This window comes from Leptidea sinapis, chromosome 2, assembly GCF_905404315.1.
Source record: "Leptidea sinapis chromosome 2, ilLepSina1.1, whole genome shotgun sequence".
Taxonomy (NCBI): domain Eukaryota; kingdom Metazoa; phylum Arthropoda; class Insecta; order Lepidoptera; family Pieridae; genus Leptidea; species Leptidea sinapis.
The window spans coordinates 8,279,642-8,299,217 of NC_066266.1; the positions used below are offsets into that span (position 1 = coordinate 8,279,642).

The window sequence follows — 19,576 nt, forward strand, 5'->3', positions numbered from 1 at the left end:
GAAGTATTTAATATTGAATTAGTAATCTACTTAGCTAGCAGCAGGTAAAATTATATTAAACATGGATGATGGAAAAATATTTTTTTACCGATTACTTATATATGTTATTATTTTTCACTTAAACAGGAATAATGTTGTTGTTTGATCTGGTACCCAGGGGCGTGCACTGATTTTCAAGTAAGGTAGGCACTGTGGATGTAACTAGTCGTAGTTGAGCTTTGGCATATGAAAGATTGCTCACCGTTGTTATTGAGAATGTAGCGTAAGGAACAATTTTATGAGTGGGTGTTAAATAGGAGATTCGGCACAATAGATCCTAGGATTTGAGTACATTAAAATCCCCAAATCATAATAAATAGAAGTTTGGTTATAAAATAATGGAACCCAAATAAATTAAATTAACTTTAACACTAGTGCAATATTTATTCAGGTTTATAACAAGGTAGGCACTGCCTAATTGCCTATATGATATGCATGCCCCTGCTGGTACCATATATATTTGTATATTTAGTTAAATATTGTTTCTAGTAAAAAGATTTCAAGGAACCCAATGATATACTGCAAAAATTTACAAATTGCAAAAACAAATAATACAAAACTTTTCCTTTTATACTTTGGCAGCTTTTATCATTATTTTTTTATATTACTTCTAGTAGTACATTCATTGCAATATCATAATATGTGTATTACACAGGCATGTTTATTAGCACAGATGGTTTGGACGTAAGTAAGCACAGCATGTTGCGTTTGTGCACATTATTGACACATACTATGCATCCAATCCAAATAAATTATTTTCATTCTTTAATGTATCTGTAATGTAAAGCATGTAATTTGATATGAATGCTTTTACTAAAGTACTGAAACAATTGGAATAATACTTACCTTAAGATGGAGTATGATTCAGGGAGTTTATTAGTATATGTTATGGTGGTGATTAACCATGTGGAACCTATATCTCTTTTGACTTAGTAATAGCCCTCTATGCAGAGGTTGCCTGGGGTCAGAGGAAACAGCCGCTCACATCCTGCTGGAATGCAGCGAGGTGGCAAACATTAGGGCAAAGCACCTGGGATCACCAGACCCTCTTTGGGAAGTCTTCCGAAACGGTAAGAAGTTGGGTGACTTCTTGGAGGAGCTTGGTTGGTTGGAGTAGCCTCTACCACCCTCGCACGCAAAATAGGCGCATATGACGTCGAGTTGCGGAAAGCGCCCGTATGAAGAAGAAGAAGAAGACTTAGTAATACCTATATATTCTTAATACAAAATTTCAGACAAACAATAGGGATGTGCAGATATGAGTACTTAATTTATATGGCAAAACAACATTTTCCATGTTCACTAGTTATAAATATAAGGAATATCATCTTCCTAACATTGACACAGGGAGAGAGTGAATCATACTAGAGGAACTGTGTTAGAAGGTAGTAGAAACTAACCATATTTTGCTTTAAAGTGTAACTATTATTATTTAGTAATCTATACACTCATTAGTGTTTAAAAAAAATATACTTTAGATTAAGGAATTAAAGTGTTAATTATTTAATTCAATTTAATTAACTTCCTTGGAATTATTTTTGTGAAATGGACAAAATAAATGTGAAAGTTACAACTAACATGTTTATTTATGTATTTTACTAACTTTTACTAATGATGTGTCCTTATTGTAACAATTCCAATTGAATTGGGGAGCAAATTATATTTTTTAAAAAACTTTGCAAATAATACACATAGAAACTGCTGTGGCTAACTATAAATTGCTTATTTTAATACATTTTTAAAAAGTACTTTATTTTGTTTTTCCATCCTTTGCTAAAAATAAAAATTTTGCATTTTTGATACCCAATTTAAACCCTACACAGATTGTAATTTCTAAAATGCTAGAACAAATATTTATTTATTTCTTATCAAGTACCTAAATACAAGGTTTCATGGTAGCATCTTTGATAATGTTGTACTTCCATGCAAACTTCCACCACATATTTCAATCCCTCCAAACTTCATATTCTTACGATAAAAGGTAGTCATGTCCTTTTCCAAGTTCTAGAAAATTTCTGTACTAAATTTCATAGAAATTGTTTCAGTGGTTTAGATGTGATAGTGTAACAAACAAACTTACATTCACATTTATAATATTAGTAGGGATGACCAATTAATGTTAATTGCTTACATTTAATTAAGTAAACAAGAAAATAAAATAATAAAGAATAATATTATCTTACTTTGACTTACGACAGGCTTCTAATTCATCGGTATCAACAGCTTTGAGATTATCTCTAAGACTTTTTTTTCTTTCTTAAATTCACTTTGGTTTCCATCTTTTGTTTTTATTGAAGGCTTAAAGTTATCTATATTGTGCTGTGGAAGATTTTTTTTATCCTTTACCTCCTCTTACTTTTTCAGCAGCTCCGCTTTTAAGCTAAAAAGCTGTAAGAATTTAAATGATTATAATACAATGCATGATAAGAATTATAACGATTAGAAACTCAATTGATACATAAATAGAATATTTTAATAACTCACTGTTGATTTATTGAAGTTAATTTTCTTCGAATTGGATTCATTCATAATTATTAGACTTTATAAGACAGGAAAGTCCTCGGTCCTAAAATATTGATTTATTTAGAAGTATTTTGTTTCATTCTTTGTTTTTTTTTAATTTCACTCCTTTTTGGAGACTTTGGCTCGTACATTCCATGCATCCGCCAGCATTTCTTTCATCGATTCACATTGCAAATTTTCTTGTATGTTCTATTACAAAGTGTTTTTATTTATTTTAAGGTAGGAAAACGAATCACGTTACAAAAATGTATAACACGAGAATTTTAATATTTGATATGGTTAAGATAAATGTTAAGGTAAATAAAGATATACAAAAAAGTAGATGAATACATTATTTACAATTTAATATTATTGCTATAAATATATCTAGAAAGTATACTATACAATATAGGATCAACAGAACTCAGGGGGGTTTTTATTGAAGTGGGGAAAGGAACACGGATGGATATCAAACTATCTAAAAAGGAAGTTCGGTCATATTTAGGACAGGAAAAGAATAAGTGATCCAGATCCCCAAAGTCGAGTCCGCATTCACATTGTGGCCTATCTATAATATGAAACCTCGCAAGGTGGGCCGGACAAGTGGTGTGTCCAAGGCGCATTCATATCAATATGGTGGTAATAATTTTATCAAGTTTAATGACAGAGAACCATGACTTGTTAGGAATTATTTGTTGAATTTCGCAATAATTTTTTCCTTTTAATTGGCCACTTTTTGCCCAGACTTTACCCCAGGAGGCCCTGAGATAAAGACCAGAAAGAACAGCTAAATCCTGAGTATATATTTAAAAAGGGAATTTGTAACCAACCACCACAGCTTCATTTGCAAGTATGTCGGCTGTTTCGTTGCCTATTATGCGACAGTGGCTAGGTATCCCCAGACAAAAGTGACTGAAAGACCTTTTGTTGAACACTCGTAAAGATTACTTCTAATGTCTGCTATAATAGGAAAAAATGATTTTGATTTGAAGGGAAATCGCAAAAGAGCCTGTAAAGCACTCTTGGAATCACATAAAATTAAACTATTATTAATTTTACAAAGTAAAACATATTCAATGGCTTTGGCGATGCCAAGACATTCAGCAGTAAAAACTGACGTGTTAGATGGGCATTTTATTTTTTGGACAATATTATATTGGGCATGATAAACTCCTACTCCTACAAAATCTTCTGACTTGTGTTTTGACGCATCGGTATAAATATGTTGCCATCCTGGCCAGTTTTCTTTAACAACAGAATTAAAATAATTATTGGCATTATATTTTTCAATATTTACAAGCTAATGAACAGTCGGAATGGTAGATAAGGCTTCATATTTACATTTAAATAAATCAAGCTATGGAGATCGATGTATCGGGTAGTGAATCGATTTATACCTCAAATAACTTTTTACCAAACAAGGTAGTGGCTTGTTATTCCAATAACTTGATCATTCAATGAGATCCGTGAGAGTATTTAATTTGGTTATCAAGGGGCTATTTGAAAATTGCAAAACACGAAAAAATAGACGATCAGACAAAAACTGGCGCGGGTTCTTTACACTCTACTTGTAATGCATTCAAAGGACTAGATTTCATGGCTCCAGTTATTATTCTCACAGCTTTTGATTGGATAGAATCTAGCTTTCTTAGACCTGCTAAATTACAGGCCTCTAACAAGAAGGTTCCGTAATCAAGGATACTCCGTACTGTAGCATTGTAAAGTAGCTTCAGGGAAAACGGATGTGCACCCCACCAAACACCAGAGAGGCATCTCATTAAATTAAGAAGCTTTCACATTTAGTAACTACGTGTTCACAATGAGCCATTCCTGTCAGTTTTGAATCTAAAACGACTCCCAAAAACTTGACATGGTTATTAGTTGGTATTCGACGATTATCGTAAAATATGGAAATTGGAGGATGTAAACGTTGACGCGTGAAGATTACTACCGAACTTTTAAGAGGTGAAATGCTGAGACCATTTTCATCCATCCAAAATTTTAAACAATCCAAGGAATTTGATATTCGGCTACATAATGAACTAAATGTGTTACCCATGGCATATATTACTAAATTATCAGCATATTGAAGCATGTTAATAGAGTTCGGAAGTGAAGATTCCAAGTCATGAGTATATAGGTTAAAAAGTATCGGACTGAGTACAGATCCTTGTGGAAGGCCTTTCCACACAAATCTACTTTGATCCCGTTGTTGGTCAAGTTTTATTGTTCTACCTGACAGAAGGTTTATAATAAAGTTTGTTAGAATATCCGGAATAGCAAGTTTATTCATTTTATATTGAAGAATATGCAGATTGACATTATCATAAGCTGATTGCAAGTCTAAAAAGACTGCAATAGCTGATTCATTACGTGTAAAAGCCAATCGTATATCTGTTGTAAAAGTACCCACACTATCCAAAGTGCTCCTACCTTTCCTGAATCCAAACTGTGATTCGGGTAGTATTCCACGATTTTCAATGACCATTCAAGACGATTTTTTACCAAATTCTCAGCAACTTTTGCGATTACAGGTGATAATGCTATTGGGCGATATGATGATGCTAGACTCGGATACTTGTCTGGTTTAAGAATGGGAATAATAATTTTCGATTTCCAAGAAGGCGGAACATTGCCTGATAGAATTATTTTATTAATTAAATCCAAGTAATACTGAAGAGAAGCTTGAATAAGGTTTGCTAAAAAAGAATATGGAATACCATCTTCACCTGGGGCAGAGTCTTTGATAGAAGTTAAAGCACTTTGTAGTTCTTGCATAGTGAAGGTAGAATTAAAGATACATTGGTTTTGGAAGATGTATGAAGCAATATTACTACAAAAAAGGTTGTGTTCCGGAACTGAAGGGGGAGCTAGACGATCCAGAAATGTTTCGCTTAAATTTGGAGCTAATGATATAATACGATTATCACTGATAACATTTCTAAATCGTATATTTTGCCAAACCATAGATGGATTAACATGAGGAGAAATGGATAGGCAAATTTTTTTCCATCCCTGCATTTTTTTTTCTTTTAGTAGTTTGCGTGCACTTGATATAGCATCAGACACGGCGCTAAAGTTCTCGTCTGACATGTCTCTATTGTACCGTTTCTCAGCCTCTTTTCTTAATTTAACTATTTCAGTACATTCTTTATCCCACCAAGGTGGAGAAGGGATATGGCGAATAGGTGACTTTTTCAAAGGGAATGTTTCATCTGCAGCTTGTAGTAGTGCACTTGTAAATGCATTGCTACAATTATTAACTCCATGCGATAAATTGGGTAAATTCAAAATGTTAAAGTCTACGGCTCTTTTAAATTTATCCCATAATTTTTCATTTTTGATATTATATTTCAAATGTGGCATTCTGTAAGAATTCTTTAAGTAACGCGAATCATTAGTCGGAAATGAAACAACAATTGGGAAATGATCACTTCCATGTGAGCTTGATAACGTATGCCATGTCATACATGAAGCTAAACTTGGCGAAGATAGAGAAAGACCTATTGCACTAATATATTTTTCGTTTGGTCCTGTGGATCTGGTAGGAGCACCAGAATTAAGTATACAAATATTATGAGAATCAAGTATGTCTAACAACATTTCACCACCATATGTAGAGAAAGAACATCCCCAAGAAATATGATGGGAGTTGAAATCTCCTACAATTATAAAAGGACGAGGAAGACGTGTGATAAGACTGTTAAAGTAGTGAAGAGCTGAAGAAGAAGCGGAAGGAATATATATAGAAACTACACAAATATTATTTATCTGTGCTGCTACCACGGAAAAATTACTATAGGTAGGAAGTGAGAGAGGATAGAAAGAGATAGTGTTTCTGATAAGTAAAGCGGCACCACCATACCCATCAGACCTATCATCTCTTAAGCAAGAAAATCCGTGGATTTTAAAAGGGGAGCCTGGCTTAAGCCAAGTCTCAGAGAGTACAAATAAACAAGCCCTATACTTGTTTATTAAGTATGTTATTTCAGATTTTTTAGAAACTGCACTTCTACAGTTCCATTGTAGAATTTTTTGAAGTACTGCCATTTTTAAGGGTTTCTGGATTGTTGAATATATCGATTATAGATGCAACGTTGTACGGTATTTTAATATTAGACTGGGTTAATGTCTGAATGAGAATTTGAATGATATCTGATGTAGTCAATTTGGAAGTGTGAAATTCTTTGATTATATTTTGATAAGCCTCTTGATCATAACCATTATTTGATTTAGGGGGTGTTCGACGATTTCTGAAGATTGTTTTCCTATATAAACTATTTGGCTGTGACTGATGAGATGAATCAGGGCGAGTAGACAGATGGACTGGAGTATTATAAGAAACTGGTGTTCTTCCTGCTATATAAGCATAGGATTTATTAATAGGAGGAATCAATTTTGCTGCTTCCCCATATGAGATGCATTTTTGTGCCATAGAAATTTTAATTTGTTTTTGACGGGCATACTCTGGACAAGATCTACTAATAGCAAAATGATTACCTGAGCAATACCAACAAGTAACATTCTTCTCATTTAGATTACAAGAGTCACCAGTGTGTTCAGAACCGCATTTGTAACATTTACATTTTGATCGGCATTGCAATTTCGTATGTCCAAATCGACAACAATTGAAACATTGTATAGTTGGGTATGTGTATAGCTCTACTGGTAAGGAATAAAAACAAACGAATATACGTTCCAGCAGGACCTGGCCATCGAATGTCAGAACAACATTTTGAGAAGGTTTGCAGACAGGAGAACCCTCCATGTTAGTCTTATAATTTATTCGTCTAACCTTGAGAAGCTTACCACAACCACTAGGCACTGACACATTTTCAATAACACCCTCAATTGACCAGTCCGAGGGCACTCCTTGTACAAAGCCCATGCGCATTATTTGGAATGATGGAATTAATGCTTTCAAGTTCATCTTTTCTAAGTTGGAATTATCAATGAAGGTGTTAGCATAAGTGGGGAGCGCACGCCCAGAGGTGAAAACAGTACTACATGTGAGGCCGAATTTCGGGATTATATAGTTGCATTCGGTTGCTTAAAGTGAAGCACTGTCTCGACTTACTGCGTACACCGAGCTTTTGAGAGGCCACTTTGGCCTTCTCTTCCAAGTGATCAGGGAACTGAACGTCGCTCGATATATCGACGCCAAATATGCTGATACAGGCTGTGACAGTTAGAGGAGTGATGTTGAATCAAGGGAATACGACAAAGGGAGACTTTTATTGGACTAAATTTTGTCTGCCGAATTCCGAGACTTTGCAAAGCATAGTCTCGATTTCGGACACAAGTTTGTTCCGGTTCTCGAATCTCGTCGACGCTATACCGGGACATGTTGGCACGGATGGTGTAGAAAGCATACCCTATGCTGCCGTCGATCTTCGAACAAAAGGACCTCATGAAATCCCCCATGGTTTGGTCACCAGAATAGTAGCTGGACCTTCCTAGAGCTTTTGTACACCTGCATCACTATAACACTTTGTTGTTTTCTGGAGGACATGGGTCAATAAGAAAGCGAGCCTATTGTAGTACGGACTAGTATAAAAAGAAGGACTCCGCGCCGTGATATTAGCAAGTGAAGCACCTTTATGCTAGTGTGTGTGCGGTTACGGGGTATACCAGTTACACAATTTTTTCTCCCTTAAATAATCATATATCCACAAATACTTTTATAGTATTGTTTTTACACTTTTTCACAACGCACGACGATATTTTTAAAATATATTATTGCGACGCAATCTGATATGTCTTGGATCTGTCACAGACGATGGCAGGTCTCATAATGGCAGCGGAACGGCTTGTATTAGGGTAAGTGTATGCTTAGGGCTATGTATTTACACGTTTACCGGCTTGTTTTGGTGCCTCACAGCTATGTAAGGTGACACGAAGTCCTTCTTTTTTACTCGTCCGTGCATTGCAAAAAGAATTTAAACACTACGTTCATTGGCGCATTGTAGGACCTCGATTCAAATGATGACTTTGTTGCTAAACTAATCTGCCACTGTCTTTTTTGTTGCATTTCTATTTTTATTTTGCAAAAATATTTAATGAGGTTTTAATCCGTACCAATATAAATTTATTATGGAAACCTTAAAGGTTTTATACTAATGATTAGATAATTTCGGATTAACGTATACCTAGACTTTGTTGATTAGTGTATGTTTAGGTAGAATTATACGGATAAAGATAATGCGATATATTATATTCGTATATGCGATGGAAGAAATCCTAGAACTCGATTGAATGAACCTATTGCTCTTTTTGAACGAATATTTTTGTTATTGGGTTGAGTTATTGTGATATGCTTCGTCATGCTCGCCTAAATGCCACTTCTTGTGGCGGCGCCGTGAGGCGGGTCGTTCCCTATACTTTCCTAAATTATGGTCGAGAGAACCGAATGGTGGCCTGATGAGAAAGCTCATGGTCGCTCAGAGAGCAATGGAGAAGGCTATCGAAGTTTTCCTGTGTGATCGAATCAGAACTGAGGAGATCCATAGGATTTCCGTCAAATGTCAAGAAATTTAAAAAAACTTCTTATAAATCGAGGGCATGACTCCTTTCACGACTTTTCACTAAGTATCGTAGTTTCCTACTTCGCCCTTCTAAAAAAACCACCCTGCATATAATATACTTATAATTTAAAAAAAAAAAATTTTTACAGGTGTCATCGCAGAGGATGGTCGCAAGTGTTACTGGTGCGGACCTTTAGCGGATCAGATGCACCGCAGTCGTCGGCCGCCGCCATGCGACGCGCCGACTGCGGACGTCACCACGTGCGACCCTGGCCAACCGCACTGCGCAATTGTCGCCACTGCTCCTCGTACGTTACACGAACCAGATATAAGACAAGCTATACATGGTTATATCATTTATCGTTATATCGTTATCTATACCTAGTATTTTTTTTTAAATACGAGCGGGACGTTCAGCTGATGGTCATTGATACGCCCTACCCTTTGCAATACAGTGCCGCTCAGGATTCTTGAAAAACCCAAAAATTCTGAGCGGCACTACAATTGCGCTCGTCACCTTGAGACATAAGATGTTAAGACTCATTTGCCCAGTAATTTCACTAGCTACGGCGCCGTTCAGACCGAAACACAGCAATGTTTACACATTACTGCTTCACATGCATTCTTTAGTTCGGTCTATTTCATGTGCTGTGTTGGCCAGTACCAAAACCAGTCCGGCTCCTTTCAGAAGTTCAGAACACTGCAGGAATGTTCGCAGAAATCTCAGAGCGACCTTTTTTTTTGTTCGACCATTCTAGGAATACTTGAGTGACCGTTTCAACCTTAACCAGACATCCCCTGCACTTAGGGCTATCCGTAATTCCCACTATCATGCTTCCTACTACTACTTTTAATATACATACTGGCTAAATTAACCAGTGGAAGGCTTGCACAGGAAGCCGGCTAGATTATGGGTACCACAACGGCGCCTATTTCTACCGTGAAGTAATGTGTAAACATTACAGTGTTTCGGACTTCACTAGCTACGGCCCGTAGCTAGTGAAGTTACTGGGCAAATGAGACTTAACATCTTAAATATGTGAACGTCCTGCTCGTCTTGTCCCTTATTTTCATTTAAATATCTATATATTAAATGATTGCGAAACTGAAGTAGGCAGGGCACATAGTTCGACGGAAAGATGGCCGTTGGAGCAGTAGAGTCGTCGAATGGCGACCACTTACCGGAAGACGTAGTGTTGGTAGGCCACCCACAAGATGGACCCACGATCTGGTCAAGATCGCCGATCGTCATGGCGATCTTTGGGGGAGGCCTTTGTCCAGCAGTGGACGTCTTCCGGCTGTAATCATGATGATGATATACTGGATATATTATGAAGCAAACGATCCTGTCTAGGAGTAATGGTATGACTTCTACCCGAATGCCGTTCCCCTATCTCTTCCATGAAACGATAACGTGTCCACAACCTGGATATTACGTTTTGGCAACTGTTCGTTCGCGAGAGACTCCTTCCAACATACACACAGCTCTATTCATCTCGTGTTAGATGTCGACGTGACATAATGAGAAAATAACAGGCTTTTACTTAAAAGAAAACAAATAATACAAAATTATTCAAATCAATAAACTATGCACTGTTAAATTGTACTTACTTCTTACACGTAAACTTTATGCATATAAATGCGCCATAACCTGTATATATCACAGGGAATTAAAGGTTTATATTAACTCATAGTTATTAAGATAGTTGTATGAAACTGTTTGTTCCTTATATAAATAAAAAATAAAAAAAATAATAAAAAGAATTAACGTTCAATAGTCAAATCGCAATACGCAGCAGCCTAGCGAAAGTCTCTAAGAATAAAAAATGGTTTAAAAAAACTAAAAAACACGCTTTGGTTAAAAAGATAATGGTTGAAATTCAAAATGAACATCAATTCTTTTTAGACGATAGATGAAAAAATTATATAAATTAACAAAAATCTTATTTTGGAAATAAAAAAAATGGAATAATTTTATCAAAAAATACAATAAACACTGTCATCGGTCCTCGATATATCTACGAAGTTTGAACGAAATCTGGCCGTTTAAAGTGGGTCAAAATCGCGCCCAAATGAGTCGGTTACGAACAAACGTACATACAGGTGAAGCTAATGAAAAGCGATTCGCGCGATTGTATGAAACGTGCAGTCATTAATACATAGATTGACAGATGACGGCTATAATCTTGTAAAAAACGGAGATAGCTGAAATCCACTAAGTTTTAAGCAAGTGTTCGCTTTCAAACTTAGCCGGATTATACTTCTTCGCCAATCGCTATACTGTAATTACTACTATTTCATACTTATGTCAAATCACCGCACGTTTCATATTTAACTAAATTTCAAATTTAATTTAGGCAGTTCCGCCTCTTATTACGTAGTATTTACATCTTCTTTGATGCACACAACTCTATCATTACATCTCTTATTAGATGTCGACGTGACAGAACGAGAAAAATAACAGGCTTTAACTTAAAAGAAAACACATTAAATAATATTATTCAAATCAATTAACTTTGCAATTAATTGTCGAATTCGCAATACGCAGCTTATTGCGCAATGGCTTAAAACCGTCGCACAGCCGGCAATCGCTATCCTCGTCTGACAAATGATGTTACGCGCTAACTCTCTTTCACTCTACCTAAATATTTATCATTTTTAACAGCCAGCAACCCTTATTTGCGGCCAGATTTAATTAGGTAACCATGTATGATAATTAATAGAAAAAAATTAGCTTCAATTGGATATATAATTAATAAATATACGTTATGAACGTATAAATGTATCGAAATCATACCTGTTTACACCTGGCTGCGAAGAGGTGCGGTCAGGTGCGTAATGGGAACCGTGATTTTTTTAAATTATTATGTAAATTGCCTTGATAAAGACGATATTTTATTTAAAAAACAAGTGAACGAAATTTTTCCCAAAAAAATAATATAATTAAAAATATTAGCGGCCAAATTTTGGTAGGCAACTTCGTAGATATATATTCTCCTAATTATAAATATACATAAAAATTTGGTTTTTAGCAAATAGCCGATGAGCGCACTAATCCTGCAGTCGGATCTCGTACTATAAGCACATTTCTAAAACATATCAATAGCATACATCAAAAACAGTTCGGATTTCGAAAAAAGGAAAGAGTACCTCTCATTTATTGTGCAAATTTCCGGATGAAATCAATGACCATTTGAATAAACTTTATGTGCTCGATTTTTTCATTGACTTCAGCAAGGCATTTGATATGCTAACAATGCTTAACAATATTGTAACTGATCGAGGAACTGCTCAAGGCTCAATAATCGCAGCGAACAAATACCTTATATACGTAAACAATATGTGAAGGTAATTGAAAGAAAGAAAGAAAGAAAAATGTTTATTGACCTCATTATACATTCTGATAATAGTTCTTAAAGTTATACTAATCTAATTATGATCTAATGACGCCAATGGGCCCTCAACTCAGCATAGTTGTGGTTTCGAAAGAATCCACAACGCTGGTCTTCCGTGGAAACCCAGAGAGCGCTACTAACGCACAGTCCTCGGATCTAAAATTAAAACTAACAACAAATAAAAACAATTAAATTGATTTAAACTTTCCATTGCCACACAAAACAAACTAATTTTTTAAATATTTTAAATTGATTTTTGGACATTAATAAGATATTCCTTGTATTTTAATTTAAATAGCCCTAAGCTAACGCAGTCCCGTATGGGAGGCGGAATATTATTCCAACACTTCGTGGAAGTTCAAATTCAAATATTTTTATTCAAAATAGGATTTAAAATCACTTATTGAACGTCAAAAACTACCACCCATTCGAAAGAGACCGCCTCAGACCTGAGAAGAATGGGCGCAAGAAACTCAGCGGGTTTTTTTTTAAATATAAAATATGGATTACAATGTAATATCGTACAATAAACATTTATAATTAAAGAGCCTTAGGGTGTTCGCTTTATTCCCAGTCCGTGGTGTCATTAAGAAAATCGTTTATGCTATAATAACCTTTCCCACACAAACGTGAATTTGAATTTGAATTCGCTATTTTAGTTGTAGAATTTAATAACACATATTGTAATCTTAAGAAATATGAAATAAAACAAAATATGAGGAAACTAGCCTACCTTAATAAGTTTTGTCTACCTAAATATAACAACGTTTATGGTACAGGAACCTGTAACTATATATTACCTAGGATATAAAATACACTACCTGATGATCTTATAGATATATATATATCTAGATAGAGAAAACTTCAAAGTAAAGCTAAAAAAGTACTATATAGAAGATAATAACCAGGAATACCTATAAAGTATATTTTAATATTACCACTACCACTTAAGCCTTATATATATAGATATATATATATATATATATATATATATATTCAAATTTAAAGTAATGACAATAATAATTCTTATGCGATTTTACTGCTCGCACATAAACCTTAGAGGTTTTGCGAGCCTTTTTTTATGTATATAATAAGAAAATTATATTATTTATTATATTTATTTTTATGTATATAATAAGTATATAATATGTTCAATAAATAAAAAAAATAGAAAAAACCTGCGTTTGCCGGGTCAGCACTTCTTTACGCTGTCATAATTCTGATAAGATTTGTATTATTTCCAGCATACACGGAGTCAAGATACTGCGTAAAAATTTATCAGGATGAATTTTATTCGTACTTTTGTAACACAACAAGAACGTGGAAAGTAACATGTCCATGCAAAGGAGATCTATGCAACGGGCCGAACTTCGACAGGGAAAACGAAGCCTTTGCAGATTTAATCTCAAGATCTCAAAAAACAAACAAGAAACGTGTAAGAAGGAGTGCACAAAACAAATTGCAAGAAAACAAAATTCCTCACCAAAAATCTGGTGAACTAATCTCTATGAATATGGAAGCGTAGAGAAAAGAAAAGAATTAGTTACAGAAATTCACATCGAACCTAGTAACGATAAATCTATCAAACGAGTAGAACGAGAAGAAACACAAACTTCTACTAACACATTTGATACACAGCTAGATACTATTGATAATACAATACCGACTACTGGAAATGAACTAATAACAGAAATCCAAAATGAGAACGTTAGTCCCGAAAATCAAGATCTACAAGAAACAATTAAAATATCAGTAGATGCACACCACAACCCTTCTACAAATGAAGAACAAGCCACAGAATCTTTAAAAAATGATGTCACTGACATGACACAAGACATGTCGTCACCAGATGCCAGTAATTTACACGTAACAATTAAAACAGCAGACGTTGAAGACAAAGATAAGCCTCCTGTTGGTAACTTAGTCAAATCTAGTGAAATCCGAACAGCTGAAGCACTTCAGCAAAATGCAATCTGTAGATGCACACAACAACCATTCTACAAATCTTCATTTGAAGAAACCACAGAATTTTTAAAACATGATGTCACTCCTAAGATTATACCTACCGAAACAACAGGCATTTCGTCACCAGCTGCCAGTTATTTAGACGTAACAGTTAAAATAGCAGACGTTGAAAACAAAGATAAGCCTCCTGTTAGTAACTTAGTCAAATCTAGTGAAATCCCAACACCTGAAGCACTTCAGCAAAATGCAAATCCAACTCACTTAGAAACTGTAAAGACAACTCTTGTTGAAGAATTTATTACGACTACTGATACCATTGTTGCCACAACTGTAAGTGCAAAAGCTCAAAAGAACGGAATTGGACCAAAGACCGACCTTAATTTTTTGGTTTATTTCATGATATTATTATTCTTTTCTACAGGTCAATTTTATTGATTGATTATAATATCAATTGCATTTGCACAAATTTAGATAGATACTTATGCACTAGTTAAGTTATTTATGATCTCACGAATGTTTGATCAACTTATAAAGTATTTTTTGTGATAATAGTGTGTATTAAGTTTGAGTACAGCTATCGTTAGTTAAGATAAAAATCTATGATAGCATTTATAATTTAATATTTGCATGGCAAAAATACAAAGCACTGAACAAATAAAATATTCACACATCATATGCATTTTTATTTTAATCAAATGTAAAATCATAATGTTTTGGTAAATGTATACCACTTGACTTAGATTCTAAGCTTTTAGTACCTTTTGCATACGATTCTCTGATGTCTGACTCAAATGGGATTTCGGCCTTACGATGTTTAGGGTTAGGACCATAATATTGAAAAGTTGGTGGAGGTGCTATTTCTGTATGAGTTGCATTTCGTTTTCTATTTTTCAGTCCATCGCAATGTATATCCTCATCTTCGCTTAGCTCATTTTCTATGGGAGTTGTATCCTCTGTATTAATAAAGTTTAAATATGTAACAGTTTGCTCACACTTTTTTGAAGAGAAAAATAGACCTTTAGCACCATCATCGTTTTGATCGCTTATTATGGGTGCTGGTGGAGTTACATGTCTTACTTCAGACCATGTCTTTGGTTTCTCAGAATGTATTTTACTACCATGAGCATCAAAAAGGTACTCGGATCTCTTTGCCAACGAGTCGTTCATTGTAGGTGGTGCAAATTCTTCGATACGTTTTGATCTCTGTTGCTCAACATACTCTTCTTGTGTCATTTCCTTAAACTTTTTAATATCTCCTTCTACTCCTTCTTTACCCAAATCCCATTCACGGATGTAGCTATCACGTACCTTTTGCCTCTCTTTTTCAAGTTCCTCTTTACGCTTTCTTTCCTCTTCTTTTGCTTTGGCGTCTGCTTCGTTTCTCTTTTCATGCAAAAATTCTAATAGACTTTCTAGGAAGGCGTCTTTCCTGTCTGAAATAACATTCATGCTATTTACTAACTATTTAATATCAGAAGTTTTTTTGTATATGATAAGAGAACATTTACTCGAAAGAAACTATGAAATCCATACGCATGATTAAAATCTTGAATGTATTATTCGATTAAAACTTCGTGCATCAAATTATTTGTCATAATTAACAATTTATCCACAGTGGATTTAAATTGAATTGTACTTCGGTGTTACTTTGCGGATCTTTTGACTTTATTTCAATTCGAAGGCTCGAACTGCTCAAGGCTCCGAAAATTCACAAAACTCAAAAATTTTAGGTCAGTGACGTGGCGTGTTGATTGTTATTTTTATTGTATACTCTTAAAAACAGTAACTAATTAGTTAAGATAATTTCGTTCAGAAATTGTTCAGAAATTATTTACTTCATTTAAACATTTCCAATTGTATTTGAAAAATTTCTAAAATCGTCCCAACTGTATTTTTTATTTATATGGTATAAGTTCAGCTAATATGTCAGTAACTATAATTGTAAACCAACCTTCAGCGTCCTCGGAGGGCAATCCAGCCCTCATTCTCTGCCTCGCTCTAGCGGCTGCAACTCTAGCTGCTACTAACTCGTCTCGCTTCTTCCTTATCTCTTCGGCCTCCCGTTGGGCTTGCAATGTTTCTTGACGACGTTTCATTAACTCTGCCATTTGTTTCTGTCGTTCGGTCTCATCAGTACTGAACGAATAATATCCAATACCGTGCATTCTCGCCTCTGAAATAACACAACAATGTGATAACAACGCATTAAAGGCAACGCAGTAAGTCCCCGGGTCACGACAGCATTAGCATCGAGCACCTGCAGCACGCGGATGTACAACTACAGAGAGTGCTATCTATGTTGTGTAGGTCACTCCCATCTGCCTGATAATCTAATGCGCACTATATTTGTACCAATAATTAAAAATAAAACTGGTGATACATCTGATGTTAGTAACTATAGACCGATCTCTTTGGCCACAGTGATCGCTAAAGTGCTGGACAGTCTGCTCAGTAAGCATCTGGATTAATACGTTTCGCTAAACGACGCGCTGTTCGGTTTCAGGCCCGGGATTACCGCCGATTGGCATTCTGGCCCTCAAGCAGACTGTACGGTATTACACGAGTAGAAAGACCCCAATATATGCCTGCTACCTTGATTTATCACATGTATGTACCACATTCTATGGGGTATTTTGAGGAATAAAATTTCTATTAATATAAAGTGCTGTTACTTATGCATTGGTATAATAAGCAAAAGAACTTCGTAAGATGGGCAGGCTCTGCCTCGGAGGAGTACGGGCTGAAATGCGGGGAGAGGCAGGGGGCTGACCGCTCTCATGCTCTTCAGTCAGACAACCGACTGATCGATGAGCTCAGCAGATCCGGTATCGGGAGTCATATTGATGGAGTATACGTGAGCAACATCAGCTACGCAGACGACATGGTGCTGCTGAGCCCATTGATTGGTGCTTTACGAAGGCTCCTGAAAATTTGTGAGTCCTAGTAGCACATGGGCTCAAATACAGAAAAAGAGTGAAATAATAATTTTCAGGGCGGACAACAAGTGATAAACATTCGTTCTGAATTTCAGTTTATATGGTATAGCTCTAAATAAAGTACAGCAAGTTAAGTATTTGGGTCACTGGGTTACTGAGGACTTCAATCATCAATGACAATGTGAATATTGAAAGGGAGCGCAGAGCGCTGTCTGTCCGATGCAACGTGTTGGACCGCAGGTTTTGGTTCTACGGTGCACGTAGACTGTCAAAGTTGCGCTTTTTAAAACGTACTGTTAGTCATTTTATATCAGCAGCCTGTGGGTTAACTATAAAGTGCGGACATACAGCAACTTGCGCGTTCAATACAATAACGCGTTCCGGGTGCTGATGGGACTGCCGCGCTACTGCTGAGACTCCGCTATGTTCGCGGCGGCTGACACAGATGGCTTTGCGGCCATCATGCGCATGTGATGCGCTTCTACAATGCGCCTAATGCGCGACAGTCCGGACCGGTGGGACTCTCCGATGCTGGCTCGCCGGATTAGGCTGCACGCAGTCCTATAGTAATTTACCGTCATCATCGGGAAGTCCACCCGGACCAGCCTGTTATTTTATTTTATTTTTTCACATAACACTATTAAGTTTGCAAATTGTATTTCCATTCATCATTCATCCCCACCAAGGTCTAAATCTTAAAAACTCTACAACAAACATTTATTTATTTCTTATCAAGTGCCTTAATACAAATTTATTAATGTTTTATCTTCAGTAATGACAAACTTTCATACAAATTTCCACCCCCTATTACAACGCCGCCAAGCCTTTTATTCCATAAGATTTTATGCGATAAAAGGTAGCCTATGTGCTTTCCCAAGCTCTTGTCTATTTCTGTAATAAATTTCATCAAAATCAGTCGGTGGTTTAGGCGTGAAAGCGTAACAAAGAAGCATACATTCACATTTATAATATTAGTAGGGATGCCTGAACCTACAATGAACTTGAGATCTATAGCGTACTTAGAGAACGCCAGAACGCAACCCTTATGGCTTGGCCAACCCTATTGGCTGGCGTATCTGCTCTTGTATTTATTGTAATGCTATTTTTAAAACAGTGACTACAATGTGTAAACGAATTTCTCGAACTGATCTTGTATAATTTGAATCGTGCATGCTCGCGTCTTCATTCTCGACTATAGATACTACACCACTTACATACACTGAACAAGAGATTAACATATCCAGTTTTTGTTTCAGTAAAATATTCTATTCAAATTCAAATGTTTTTATTCAAAATAGGATGTGACAACACTTAAAACTTCACTTTCACTTTTTTGAAAGTCAAAAACTACCACCCATTCCAAAATGAATGCCTAAGACCTGAGAAGAATGGGCGCAACAAACTCAGCGGGCTTTTTTTTTCATCGAATAAATATGTTTACAAAGTAATATTGTACAATTAAACTTATTATTTAATAGCCTGAGGGCGGTCACTCCATTCCCAATCTGTGGTATCATTAAGAAAGTCATTTATGTTATAGTAACCTTTACCACACGAACGTTTTTTAACAATTCTTTTGAATAACGTTATACTTTTTTTTTGAACATTTTCTGGGATCTTGTTGTAAAAGCATATACATCGCCCCACAAAAGACTTACTAACTCGACTTAGCCGAGTAGTAGGCATCATAAGTTTATGTCTGTTCCTGGTGTTAACATTATGGTTATGACAGTTTCTGGCAAATTCACTTATGTGCCTATGAACATACATTACATTATCAAGAATATATTGAGAAGCAACAGCCAAGATGTTAATTTCTTTAAATTTTGCTCTCAATGATTCTTTAGGACCTAGGTTATAAATAGCGTGAATAGCCCTCTTCTGCAGCACAAATATTGTATTAATATCGGCAGCGTTGCCCCATAGCAATATACCATAGGACAAAATACTATGGAAATAAGTAAAGTATACTATTCTATTTTTTCTAGTGGCTTCTGTGGCAGGGGCACCACAACTCGCCAATGTCACGTTACAGTAGACCACCAAGCTTAGAGTGTGTCATTTGATCGGCGGAGCTTTTCCAAGGTCAAAGTTGAGGATCATATCGTTACCTCAGTTCAAAAGTGTAATAAGTCTGTAATTCAGTAAGTTTGGTATAAGTATGAGTAATTGTTCCATAAATGATAACCCACCTACCAAAGAGAAACAAGTCCAA

At 35.7% G+C, this 19,576-nt stretch overlaps 2 protein-coding genes across 13 annotated transcripts in view; one reads left to right on the forward strand and one right to left on the reverse strand.

Annotated features, from left to right (window-relative positions):
* The window catches only part of LOC126976022 (uncharacterized), a 61,795-nt gene extending 46,859 nt beyond the window's left edge, over positions 1–14,936 (forward strand). The window contains exon 4 of the mRNA XM_050824172.1: positions 14,847–14,936. Within this exon, the coding sequence (XP_050680129.1) occupies positions 14,847–14,860 (14 nt within the window). The 3' untranslated portion in view covers positions 14,861–14,936. The remainder of the gene's footprint in view (positions 1–14,846) is intronic.
* Positions 1–19,576, reverse strand: part of LOC126975514 (trichohyalin) — a 46,728-nt gene that overhangs the window by 20,446 nt on the left and 6,706 nt on the right. For 7 of the 12 annotated variants that reach the window (XM_050823453.1, XM_050823467.1, XM_050823465.1 and 4 more), the window contains exons 6-7: positions 16,377–16,598; positions 15,734–15,858 (exon numbers count right to left, since the gene is read on the reverse strand). The exons of 4 other annotated variants lie outside the window; for them this stretch is intronic. In XM_050823453.1, the coding sequence (XP_050679410.1) occupies positions 15,734–15,858; positions 16,377–16,598 (347 nt within the window). The remainder of the gene's footprint in view (positions 1–15,733; positions 15,859–16,376; positions 16,599–19,576) is intronic. One more of the 12 variants, XM_050823488.1, reaches the window with a different exon arrangement.